Genomic DNA, 12001 nt, shown 5'->3' on the forward strand with positions numbered 1-12001 from the left:
CTAAAGTGCCGAGCACCAGCTGGGTAAACAGTAGGTGTTCCGTAAATGCCTGCTGACTGACTGAGTGCCCGTCTTTGCCTTCCACTTACTTATAATGGTTCACTTCATTTCCTCTTGTTTCTTGAGTTCTAAGTTTTCTCATCAGGATTCTTAGAATGTTTATAAAAAGGATGAAATTAATCTGTAAAACACAAGACAGAGGTCGGGCTAAAGATGATCTGCTTTCGGGCCACCTCTGCTGGCCCAGGGCCCAGGGCCCGGGCAGGGAAGGCAGGGCAACCACAGCAGGAACGCACGTCTCGTCTCCAGCACACCCAGCCCTGGAGAAACACGCTGTCTACAGTGGCTCAGCCCCTACTCCTGGGCTGCAGGAGCTCTGAGGTCTGCTCAGCTGCAGGGTGGATCACTCACAACTGGAATGTTTTGGAATCTCATTAAAATGCAGGCCTGAGATTCAGCATTTCTAGCAAGCTCCAGGGAATGAATGCCAAAGCTGGGCCTTGGACTACACCCAAGTAGCAAATGCTTTACAAGCAGAGGATCTCAAAGTTTAAGGTGCAGGTTGCTAGGCTCCGCCCCCAAAAGTTATGGTTTAATTTGCTTTTTCTTCCTTTCCTTTCCTTCCTTTCCTTCCTTCCTTTCTTTCTCTCTTTCTTTTAGCTGCAGCTTGCAGAATCTTAGTTCCCCCACCAGGGATCAGGCCCTCGGCAGTGAAGGCCCAGAGTCCTAACCACCGGACCACAGGGGAATTTGCATTCTTCGCAAGCTCCCCGGTGAAGCTGCCAGTTTAGGGACCACATTTTGAGAACCACTGCTTCAGAAACTTACAGTCACTCAGCAGCTCAATTACCAGCTCCAGGAAGCCTTCTTGATCACCTCCTTTTCCTGATTTATTGTAGTTAGGGATGACGCTACTTGTAAGGGCACTTGAAATACTTGCAAGGGGCCAAGTGCAAGCATCTGTGTGTGTCCATTAACTGCCAATTCAATCCTGCCCTTCTAAAGGACAGGGACCAGAGTCTGTGTCTTTTGGTGCCCTTTCCCCCATTCCAGTGCCCAGTGCCAGCCACACTATGAGGTTGCCCATATAGCACCCTCTCTCCTCCCCTCACCCACCACCTCCAGAATCATTTTGCAGAAGCAGGGATCAGTGGAACTGACTAGGCAGGCACCCTCATTGTTCAGACAAGTAGCCTGGGGGCCTAGGGCCGCTTGCCGGAAGACACAGGATTAGTGGCGTGTCTAGGACCCCAGCTCAGCACCCCTGGTCAGGACACTTCTCAGCTCACTCTTTGTGCATCTTGCTCTAAGTTGTACATGGTGTAAGCTAACAAAGGCTCTTTTATTTTTTGCCTTTGAGTTGTATTTAATAGGAAGCACTTGAAAGCAAAAGGGAAAACTTTAACTATCCCAAGAATGAATCTTAAATAGTGGAATTCTGGGCCCCGTGATAGGCTGGGAGAGAGATACTTGGCATCAGGAGTGCCCCCTCCTCCATCAATATCCTCAATCACTAGAGAGACCAAGGTTTTGTGAAATCAGCCTGGGCCCTGGGGCTCTCCTGGGCTGGTCTGTCCAAGTTCCAGAATTATAGCAAGGAAACTGGCTCAGTATTTAGCAGCTATAGCACAGCAGTTGATCAAATAATTTCAAGTGACATTGGAAAGCTTACATCTACTGCTAAGGGTAAAAACAAACTAGGACACAAAACTATAATAAGCATTTTGAAAAAGTACACGCACTCAAAGAAAATTACAGGACAGAAAAGCATAGCATCATAATGTCCATCTAGGTGCTACAAATATGAGTGATTTTGTTCCCTTTTTAAAAATACATTTTGTATTTTTCCATTTTTACATGAATTCTATTATTATTATTTTAGAAGTGAGAATATGTTTTGATCTAACATAGAACAAGTACATTCTTCGTATAACATAATTAGTGATAGAATAATCAATATTTTTCTGCCATATTATCATGCTAATAAAAAATATTCAGACATGATTTAAATGTAACAAGCTGACAAAAAACAACTTTTGATAAATAATAGCAGATTTCAGTATACAGTTTTCAGTGTATTAAGACTGTAGTAGGAAATGAAAGCTTAATATCCTTCACTATCCCTTAAATTTTAATTTAGTCAGATTAGAAAACACTATGCTAAAGTTGGCCAAGTCAAAATTATAATCAAATTATTTATTTATTAACATAAAGTGACTTTGGGTAGCAATGTCTCAGGGCAGCAGAAATAAAGTTGTGTTTAAAGCACTAGACACCCTCTGTACTGGTGATAACTACATTACGACTACATATGCAACATATGTTTCTAACCCTAACTCCTACCCTGAGTGGTTCCAGATTAATGAATGACCTTCACACCCTCTAAGAGAAGCAGAAATAGGGAGAAGTCATCATGCTCCCCTGGGCTACTCAGCAGCCTATCATGGCTGCTACTCAGATTTCTCTACAATTTCCAGCTCTCCTGTTGTGAGTTGAGACAATAGGGAGGATGGTGTAAATTCTCCTCTGTTTGTGTTTTTTGGCCACACCATATGCAGCATGCAGGATATTAGGTTCCCCGACCAGGGACTGAACCCATGACCCCTGCGTTTGGAGCGCCAAGTCTTAACCACTGGACCACGAGGGAAGTCCCAAATTCTACTATAAAAAAAAAAAAGAAGGAAACTGGTTATGGGATGGGCCCCTCAACCAGCCACACAAGGCAAGCCAGCCAGCTAGTAGAGAGGCAGCTGCTGGCCCGTCTGCCCCTCCTGGGAGCCTAGGAAGGGCACTTCCTGTCACCGGGTCTGCAGTCTTGGCATCCCTCTGAGACTGCACATTACTCAGGAAAAGGGCTGCCCCAGGGCGCCCCGCCATGGATCTTCCTTACCCTTAGCCACACCCGCAGGCTCAGCGACAGGGCTCTGGACTGCAGAGCAGAATCACCTGGGAACTTAAAACCAAGCCGAGTGCCCAGGCCCCTCCCCAGGACAAGGAGAGCCTGAATCTCTGACATTGGTATTTTTTAAAAGGCTCCGAGGTTGACAGGAGAGCAAAGGTTGAGACACCCTGAACTGCCCTGTCTAAGAGCCACTCCTGAATCTCGCCCCTGGGGCCAGTCCTCCAGGCCTGCCCTCCCGCCCACGTCACATCACCACAGAGGCCAAGACCACAGCAGCCTTGGCTTTCCCCAGGTGCTGCCCGCTCCGTGATCCTGGCTCAGTGAGTCTGCCCAGTTCAACCAGACAATGTTTAGAAAAGTGATCAAGATCCAACCATCTGAGCCAGTGGAGGCAGAATCCCAAGCGACCTGAGCCAGCCACTCCAGGTAAGGAGCTCTGCTCGGAACATGGAAGCTGTTCCCAATGGACAAGGCCAAGGCAAGCTTTTGCTCTGGCCTCGCTTCCCTCCCCTCTGGCAGTCTCTGGGGGCAGGGCTCCTAGACCCTCCTGCTGCTGCCCAGCCTCTGGACACTCTGGTTTATTCCTCCACACACCTGGAGGCGGCAGTGCTGGCCTTGCCAAGGCCCTCCTCCCTGCAAGCCTATCACTGTTCTGGTCTTTCCCATGGGAGCCCAGATCAGGGGAGCTAGCCACTTACCAGGATGGAGAGGATCACAGGCCCTCGGATGACCCACCAGATGGACGCGTTGGCATTGATGTCCCAGCACCTAGGGAGGGACAGCCAGGCATCACTAGGAGTGGGGAGCTGGGCTGACCCGAAGAGACCTGTTCTCAGAGGTGCCCTTTGCAGGAAGCACCATGGTGTGGTCCTACCCCCTGGAGACTGTGGGCTTAACACCCTTAGGACTGACAGTCTTCTGCTGCCAAGAGCACTGCCAGGGCTGGGGAGCCTCCAGGCTCTAGGCAAGCCCAGTGAGTGTCTAGGGAGCAAAGGCACACAGATCTGAGATGGAAGACTCTGGACCCCAGAGCCAAGCGCATGGTCAAGATCACTGGGGAGCGTGGTGGCCAACAGCAGCCCGGCAGGTGAAGTGCCAGGGAGCGAAGTGTCGGGTGAGGGTCGTGACCTCCGCCCTGGGGACATCAGGCTCAGGGCTGGGGGCGTGGGCGACTTGACAAATGGACAGACTGCACTTGGTCCAAGGTGGCCACAGCTCTGTCCAGCTCATTTTTGCCACAAGGGACCTAGGGAATGTGGACAGAACTTTTCATTTGTTCTAGAGAAATTAAAAATCCAGATTTTTTTTTTTAAAAGAGGGAATTAATTCAATTAAAAGCATTATTTTAGACTGAATTTGGACTGCAAGACACGTCTACACCTCATCCGCCATAGCCTGCCTGTGTCATTCCATGGATGAAACACGGCCTCCCACGTAGCCATGCTGCCTCACACCTCCCCAGCTTCTTTCAAGCTTTCCTTCCACGAGCCCACTTGCGGTAGCCCCCAGGCTCACCCCGTCCCTAAGCCCAAATCTTTAGAGAAGGAGGCTAGATCTCTTCGCACCCACTGGGGATTTGAAGGCTGCTTCTACCCTCCTGCTCTCCTGAGTCTGCAGGACTCAAACATCCCATGTCAGGAGGAGTGGAGGAGGGAGCTGCCAGGAAGAGAAAAGCTAGGTTGGCCCTTAGAGCTTCCTCCCTGAGCAGCGCAGCTCTCGTCAGGCACCTGACCCAAGCACAGAGCTGATCGGGCAGCAGGAGGTGGCTCGGCATGTCTGCAAACACATCCAGGAGGGCTGGGCACTCAGCAGCCTGCACTGCAGAGAACCCGCCTGGGGCTCCAGGTCTGAGACATAGGCCTCTCCTAGATAACAGCTTCAGAGAGGGGTCCATCCTATTGAAAGAACTGGACAATCTAAAATATATTCTTGTTACCTCTCCATCCAACAGCTTACCCAACATCTTCCAGAAAGTGCCTGGTGACAGCCCACGAAGCAACAAAGATGGCTGGGGAACCTGAGGGTTAAAAATAAGGGGGCGGGGGGACAGAAGGTAGATGACTCAATTTTCCACACCCTTATAAGAAACAGGACAATCAGTGACTCTAGGCCAGACAGTAAGCAGATGCTGAGGTCTAGTTGCCATGGAAACCCCCTTGCCATCCTGTGTAAATGTGCAACTTCATGCTTCAAGGATGCCAAGGAATCCCTGGGAACTGACGCAGGATCAAATAGATCCCGAAGGCCACTTGGAGGCAGGGGTCTCCTGGAAGCTTGGGCCAGACTCTGAAGGACTGCTGCAGGGGGGAAGGGAAGGGACCAGGAGCTTGTGGAGGCCACTGGTGGAGCCCCTTTATCAAACTGGGATATTTGGGGAGGGGATACAAGACCACAGGAGAGCAATCAGTTCTATTTGAATATTGATGTAAGAACTTTAGCCATTTGACTGGTAATGTAACCTATCGACGTCACTTAAACAAAAATAGATTTTAGACTAGAGACTTGTAATGCACAAGAATTTTAAAGACAAAATACAAGAACATTTCCTGACTTCTAGTTGAACATGTTAAGTTGAAGTTACACATTTATCTGTTTCTCACTGAAACCCCTTCAAAATGATAGTAAAAAATTAAAATGCTACAAGCCTATAAGCCCAAAGAATGGAAAAGGAGGGTACAGTAGATGAGAGATGTCAACATTCTTAGGAAGCTGGCAGCTGGCAGAGGAGCAATAACTGACTGATGTCCCAGAGCAGAGAAAGCTGAAGCGTGAGTGTTGCATGGGGCGCCACTGAGAAGGCGCTCGTTCTGCGCCTGGGGGTGGGCAGCAGGATGGTTTGGAAGTCTGGACAGGAAGCAGGTAACCACTCCAGGTGGTCAGAACCACCCTCCCACAGCCAAATGGTCAGCTGTTCATCTCCGACAGAAATGTATTCTTGGGGGCAACTGAGCCAAGGACTGGGGCTCTGGCCCCGCAGAGGGTGGGAGGGGTTCTCAGCTGAGCTGGTCTACACCTGAGCTGCCCGGTACTGCCGTCTCCCACCACGTGTGGCTTCTGCGCCCTTGCCACGTGGCTGCTCTCAGATGAGATGTGCTGAAAGCACAAGATGGCAGATTTGGAAGATCTGGCATGAATAAAAGCACGTAAAATACATTATTAACAATTTTTAAAATTATACATTAAAAGGTTGATATTTTGGTTATATTGGGTTACATAACATATACTATTGAACTTCACTAATTAGTGAAACTAGTTTCTTTTTACTGTGGTTACTAGAAAATTTTAAGTTATATAAAACATAACTCAGATTCTATTTCTAATGGACATGCCTATCTATCCCCTAACTGAGAAGAGCCCCACCCCCAGGCTGCTCAGTTTTCAGACCTCCAGCAGCCAGGATTCCAGGCTGCTCCAGCCCTCCAACCTCCACCCCAGGCAGGAGATGAAAGGAGTCCTCCCTGGAGGAAGGCAAACAGCCTTAGGGAAAGGGCCTGTAATAGCCATGCTGAGGACCCCAACACAGTGGCCATAGCCCAGTCTCCCGCGAGAGATGTGACCCAACCCGCAAGCACCACTACCCCACACAGACACACACAGACACACAGACACACACACACACACACAGAGACAGCCTTCAGTCAACCCTGAAGTGACTCACTCTCAATTATGAATGGTCAAGGTCACCGACATCTGAGGAAGGCTGATTACATAAAAGACAAAGACCAAAACAAGCAGAGAAAAGGAACTCAGAGGAAATAGACCATACAGGCTGTAGGAGGAACTTGAACAAAACAATTCTAAGGAATATCATCAGAGAGATTAGAGGGAAGATTACCTCTACAAGACACAAACAGGATGTTGAAAACGCAGCATTCAGAGAACAAGGAAGACGGCTTGGAAACTAAATATATGATGATCAAGACTTAAAAAAAATTCCATAGACTGTCTGGAAGATAAAGACCAGGAATTGCCCAGAACACAAAGTGTGGAATGAAAAGTATTAATAGGAGGAAAGAAAGGAGAAAATTAGAAGTCAATTCCAGGATGTGAACCATCTGATTAAAAGTTTCAGAAAGCGAGGATAAAAACCAGAGGGGAAAAAAAAAGATCAAAGGGACAGTGTAAGAAGACTGTCCAAGAAATGACAGATGTGAGTCTCCAGATGAAAGGACCACCGCTCACCAGCAAAAAGGATGAAAACAGACTTGCATGGGGGCACATCCCTATGACATTTCAAAACGCAAGGGACAGGGACTTCCCTGACAGTCCAGCGATTAAGACTCCATGCTTCCGGACTCTCCCGGTGGTGCAGTGGATAAGAATCCGCCTGCCAGTGCAGGGGCCCTGGGTTTGATCCCTGGTCCAGAAAGATTCCACCTGCTGAGGAGCAACTAAGCCTGAGAGCTGCAAACGGAGCCCGCGCTCTAGACCCCGAGAGCCACAACCACTGAAGCCTGCACGCTCGAGGGCCCTCAAGCCTAGAACTAATGAAACTACTGAAGCTCGTGTGCCTAGAACCTGTGCTCCACAACAAGAGACGCCGCCACAGTGAGAAGCCTGCGGATGGCAATTAGAGGAGCCCCAGTTCTCCACGACCAGAGAACGCCTGTGTGCAGCGAAGACCCAGCCCAGCCAAAGACAAATAAATAAAGCGGTGTGTTCACGTCAGTCTCAGGCAAGGGTTTAAAAAAAAGACGCTGCACTTACACTGCAAGGGGTACAGGTTCCATTCCTGGTTGAGGAACTAAGATCCCACATGCTGCATGGCACAGCCAAAAAGTAAGAAAAACAAAAAATCACAGGGGACAGAAAGAAGATTCTGCAGCTTATACAGAGAGGTGAGTAAAAGCTTGGGGAACAGGATGACATGGCAAGTCCCATAACGCCAGATGCCAAAATAGAAGAGCTTCAAAATTCGGGGGAAACAATTTTCAACCTAACTTCTATGCCCAGGAAAACTATATAATTAGGTGTGAAAGCTGAACAAAGATATGTTTAGGGACTTCCCTGGTGGTCCAGGCGCTGACTCTCACTCCCAATGCAAGGGGCCAGGCTTCGATCCCTGGTCAGGGAACTGGATCCCACATGCCACAGCTAAGACCTGGTGCAGCCAAATAAATAAATATACTTAAAATAAAAAAGATATGTTTAGATATGGAGTGCAAAAGAATGTACCTTCCATGCACTCTCTGTTAGATACTAGAGGATGAACTCCAACACAACCAAACAGTAAAGCAAAGATAGGGAAACAAGAAGTCAAGGTATAGGATTTGTGGAGTAAATGAAGAAAAACTCAGCATGAAGGTTAAGGGAGTGAGTGAGTCTAGAGAATGACCAGAGGGCAGAGCAAGAGGGCAGAAAGCTCCTTTAGGAAGAACATGGGTGAGTAGATTATGTTAAATGGCATATCCCCCACCCCCCACCCAAAGGTTCATATCCATAGAACCTTAGGTGTGACCTTTCCCTTTCCTGGAAACAAGGTCTTTTAAGGTGTCATTAGTTAAGATGAGGTCATTTATAGGGGCCTTAATCCAAAATGACTGTTATTTTTTTAAGAAGGCATCGAGACCCACACAAAGATAGGAGACACAGAGGAAAGAAGACTATGTAGAGATGGAGGCAGAAATTGGAGTGAAGCTCCTACCAGGCAAAGAAGACCAAGGATGGCCAGAAACTGGGGCAAAGGCATGGAGCATATTGTCCCTCGGAGACCTTAGAAGGAATTGGCCCTGCCAAAGCCTGACTTTGAACTTTTGGTTCCCCACAGTGGGAAAGAATACATTTCTGTTGTTTTAAGCCAGTGGCAACTTGTTACAGCAGCCCTAGGACACTAAGAGAGCAGGAATAAACCAAACAAATAGGACTGAGATTACACGCTGTTGCCTTTGATGACGGGAAACCTAGCACTGGAGGGTTTTCCAGTTCTGTTGAGAATTTGGGAGAATTAATGACAGCAACATAAAATCAGTCAATTAAAAATGACTCCATAATTTTAGGATTAACATATACATACTACTATATATTGTCACCCTACATGTTTAACTTATTTGCAGAGTATATCATGCAAATGCTGGGTTGGATGAAGCACAAGCTGGAATCAAGATTGCAGGAAGAAATATCAATAACCTCAGATATGCAGGTGGTACCACCCTTATGGCAGAAAACAAAGAGGCATTAAAGAGCCTCTTAATGAAGGTGAAAGAGAAGAGTGAAAAAGCTGGCTTAAAACTCAACATTTAAAAAACTAGGATCGTGGCATCCGGTCCCATCACTCCGTGGCAAATAGATGGGGAAACAATGGAAACAGTGACAGACTTTATTTTCTTGGGATCCAAAATCACTGCAGATGGTGTCTGCAGCTATGAAATTAAAAGATGCTTGCTCCTTGGAAGAAAAGCTATGAGCAACCAAGACAGCATATTAAAATGCAGAGACATTACTTTGCTGACTATCTGTCTTTCTAGTAGTCATGTATGGATGTGAGAATAGGGCCATAAAGAAGGCTGAGTGCCACACAATTGATGCTTTCAAACTGTGGTTTTGGAGAAGACTCTTGAGAGTTCCTTAGACTGCAAGGAGATCCAACCAGTCCATCCTAAAATAAATCAGTCCTGAATATTCATTGGAAGGACTGATGCTGAAGCTGAAACTCCAATACTTTGGCCACCTCATGCGAAGAGCTGACTCATTTGAAAAGACCCTGATGCTGGGAAAGATAGAAGACAGGAGGAGAAGGGGGTGACAGAGGACCAGATGCTTGGATGGCATCACCAACTCAATGGATATGAGTTTGAGCAAGCTCTGGGAGACGGTGAAGGACAGGAAAGCCTGGCATGCTGCAGTCCATGGGGCCGCAAAGAGTCGGACACAACTGAGCGACTGAACTGAACTGAATGATATATACATTGAATATGATTTGTGTGTGTGTTAGTCGCTCAGTCGTGTCTGACTCTTTGTGACCTTGTGGAATGTGGCCCACCAGGCTCCTCTGTCCATGGGATTTCCCAGGCAAGAGTACTGGAGTGGGTTGCCATTTCCTTCTCCAGGGGGTCTTCCAGACCCAGGGATTGAACCTGGATCTCCTACATTACAGGCAGTTGCTCTACCATCTGAGCTCTAGGGAATATTTATATAGACATAATGATGTATACATTGAATATGATCTAGCCCCAAAATGTTAACAACTCTAGTGGGAAGATGGAGGTGGTAGATGAAGAATTTTACATCCTTCCCTTCCATCACAAGGAGTCAACCAATAATATCTCAGATGGACAAATCAAAAAATAGTAGAATATTGTTTAGAAATATGAGAGTAAATATTAAGAGGAAGAACTGAAAAATGGGAGGGTATTACCCCTGAGAGGCAGAAGTGAGAGCCTTTTCAGGGGACTTTTTTTTTTTTTTTTTCATTTTAGGCTTACATTTTATTTTTTAAGGAAGTTTATCCTCTTTTTTTTTTCCATTTATTTTTATTAGTTGGAGGCTAATTACTTTACAATATTGTAATGGTTTTTGCCATACATTGACATGAATCAGCCATGGATTTACTTGTGTTCCCCCTCCCGATCCCCCCTCCCACCTCCCTCCCCATCCCATCCCTCTGCGTCTTCCCAGTGCACCAGCCCCGAGCACTTGTCTCATGCATCCAACCTGGGCTGGTGATCTGTTTCACCCTTGATAGTATACTTGTTTCAATGCTATTCTCTCAGAACATCCCACCCTCACCTTCTCCCACAGAGTCCAAAAGTCTGTTCTGTACATCTGTGTCTCTTTTTCTGTTTTGCATATAGGGTTATCATTACCATCTTTTTAAATTCCATATATATGCATTAGTATACTGTATTGGTCTTTATCTTTCTGGCTTACTTCACTCTGTATGATGGGCTCCAATTTCATCCATCTCATTAGAACTGCTTCAAATGAATTCTTTTTAATGGCTGAGTAATATTCCATGGTGTGTATGTACCACAGCTTCCTTATCCATTTATCTGCTGATGGGCATCTAGGTTGCTTCCATGTCCTGGCTATTATAAACAGTGCTGCGATGAACACTGGGGTGCACGTGTCTCTTTCAGATCTGGTTTCCTCGGAGTGTAAGCCGAGAAGTGGGATTGCTGGGTCATATGGCAGTTCTATTTCCAGTTTTTTAAGGAATCTCCACCCTGTTCTCCATAGTGGCTGTACTAGTTTGCATTCCCACCAACAGTGTAAGAGGGTTCCCTTTTCTCCACACCCTCTCCAGCATTTATTGCTTGTAGACTTTTAGATAGCAGCCATCCTGACTGGCGTGTAATGGTACCTCATTGTGGTTTTGATTTGCATTTCTCTGATAATGAGCGATGTTGAGCATCTTTTCATGTGTTCGTTAGCCATCTGTATGTCTTCTTTGGAGAAATGTCTGTTTAGATCTTTGGCCCATTTTTTGATTGGGTCATTTATTTTTCTGGAATTGAGCTGCAGGAGTTGCTTGTATATTTTTGAGATTAATCCTTTGTCTGTTTCTTCATTTGCTATTATTTTCTCCCAATCTGAGGGCTGTCTTTCCACCTTGCTTATAGTTTCCTTTGTAGTGCAAAAGCTTTTAAGTTTCATTAGGTCCCATTTGTTTATTTTTGCTTTTATTTCCAATATTCTGGGAGGTGGGTCATAGAGGATCTTGCTGTGATATATGTCAGAGAGTGTTTTGCCTATGTTCTCCTCTAGGAGTTTTATAGTTTCTGGTCTTACATTTAGATCTTTAATCCATTTTGAGTTTATTTTCGTGGATGGTGTTAGAAAGTATTCTAGTTTCATTCTTTTACAAGTGGTTGACCAGTTTTCCCAGCACCACTTGTTAAAGAGGTTGTCTTTTTTCCATTGTATATTCTTGCCTCCTTTGTCGAAGATAAAGATATCCTCTTTTTAAAAATTCTAATTTACTTTTTAAACTTCCGGCCGTGCTGGGTCTTTGTTGCTTTGTGCAGACTGTCTCGAGTGGCAGAGAGCTGGGGTGACTCTTTGCAGTGGTGCAAGGGCTTCTCGCCGCGGTGCCTCCTCTTGTTCCAGGCGCACGGGCTGCAGCAGTCGCAGCACACAGGCTCCGTAGGTGCGGCTCGGGGG

At 46.5% G+C, this 12001-nt stretch overlaps 1 protein-coding gene across 1 annotated transcript in view; it reads right to left on the reverse strand.

Moving 5' to 3' along the window:
• The window catches only part of SCTR (secretin receptor), a 69842-nt gene that overhangs the window by 12016 nt on the left and 45825 nt on the right, over positions 1-12001 (reverse strand). Inside the window, exons 8-10 of the mRNA XM_061135781.1 lie at positions 4859-4919; positions 3601-3670; positions 90-181 (exon numbers count right to left, since the gene is read on the reverse strand). Coding sequence (XP_060991764.1) covers positions 90-181; positions 3601-3670; positions 4859-4919 — 223 coding nt within the window. The remainder of the gene's footprint in view (positions 1-89; positions 182-3600; positions 3671-4858; positions 4920-12001) is intronic.

The sequence above is a fragment of the Dama dama genome, chromosome 33 (genome assembly GCF_033118175.1).
Source record: "Dama dama isolate Ldn47 chromosome 33, ASM3311817v1, whole genome shotgun sequence".
NCBI classification, from domain to species: domain Eukaryota; kingdom Metazoa; phylum Chordata; class Mammalia; order Artiodactyla; family Cervidae; genus Dama; species Dama dama.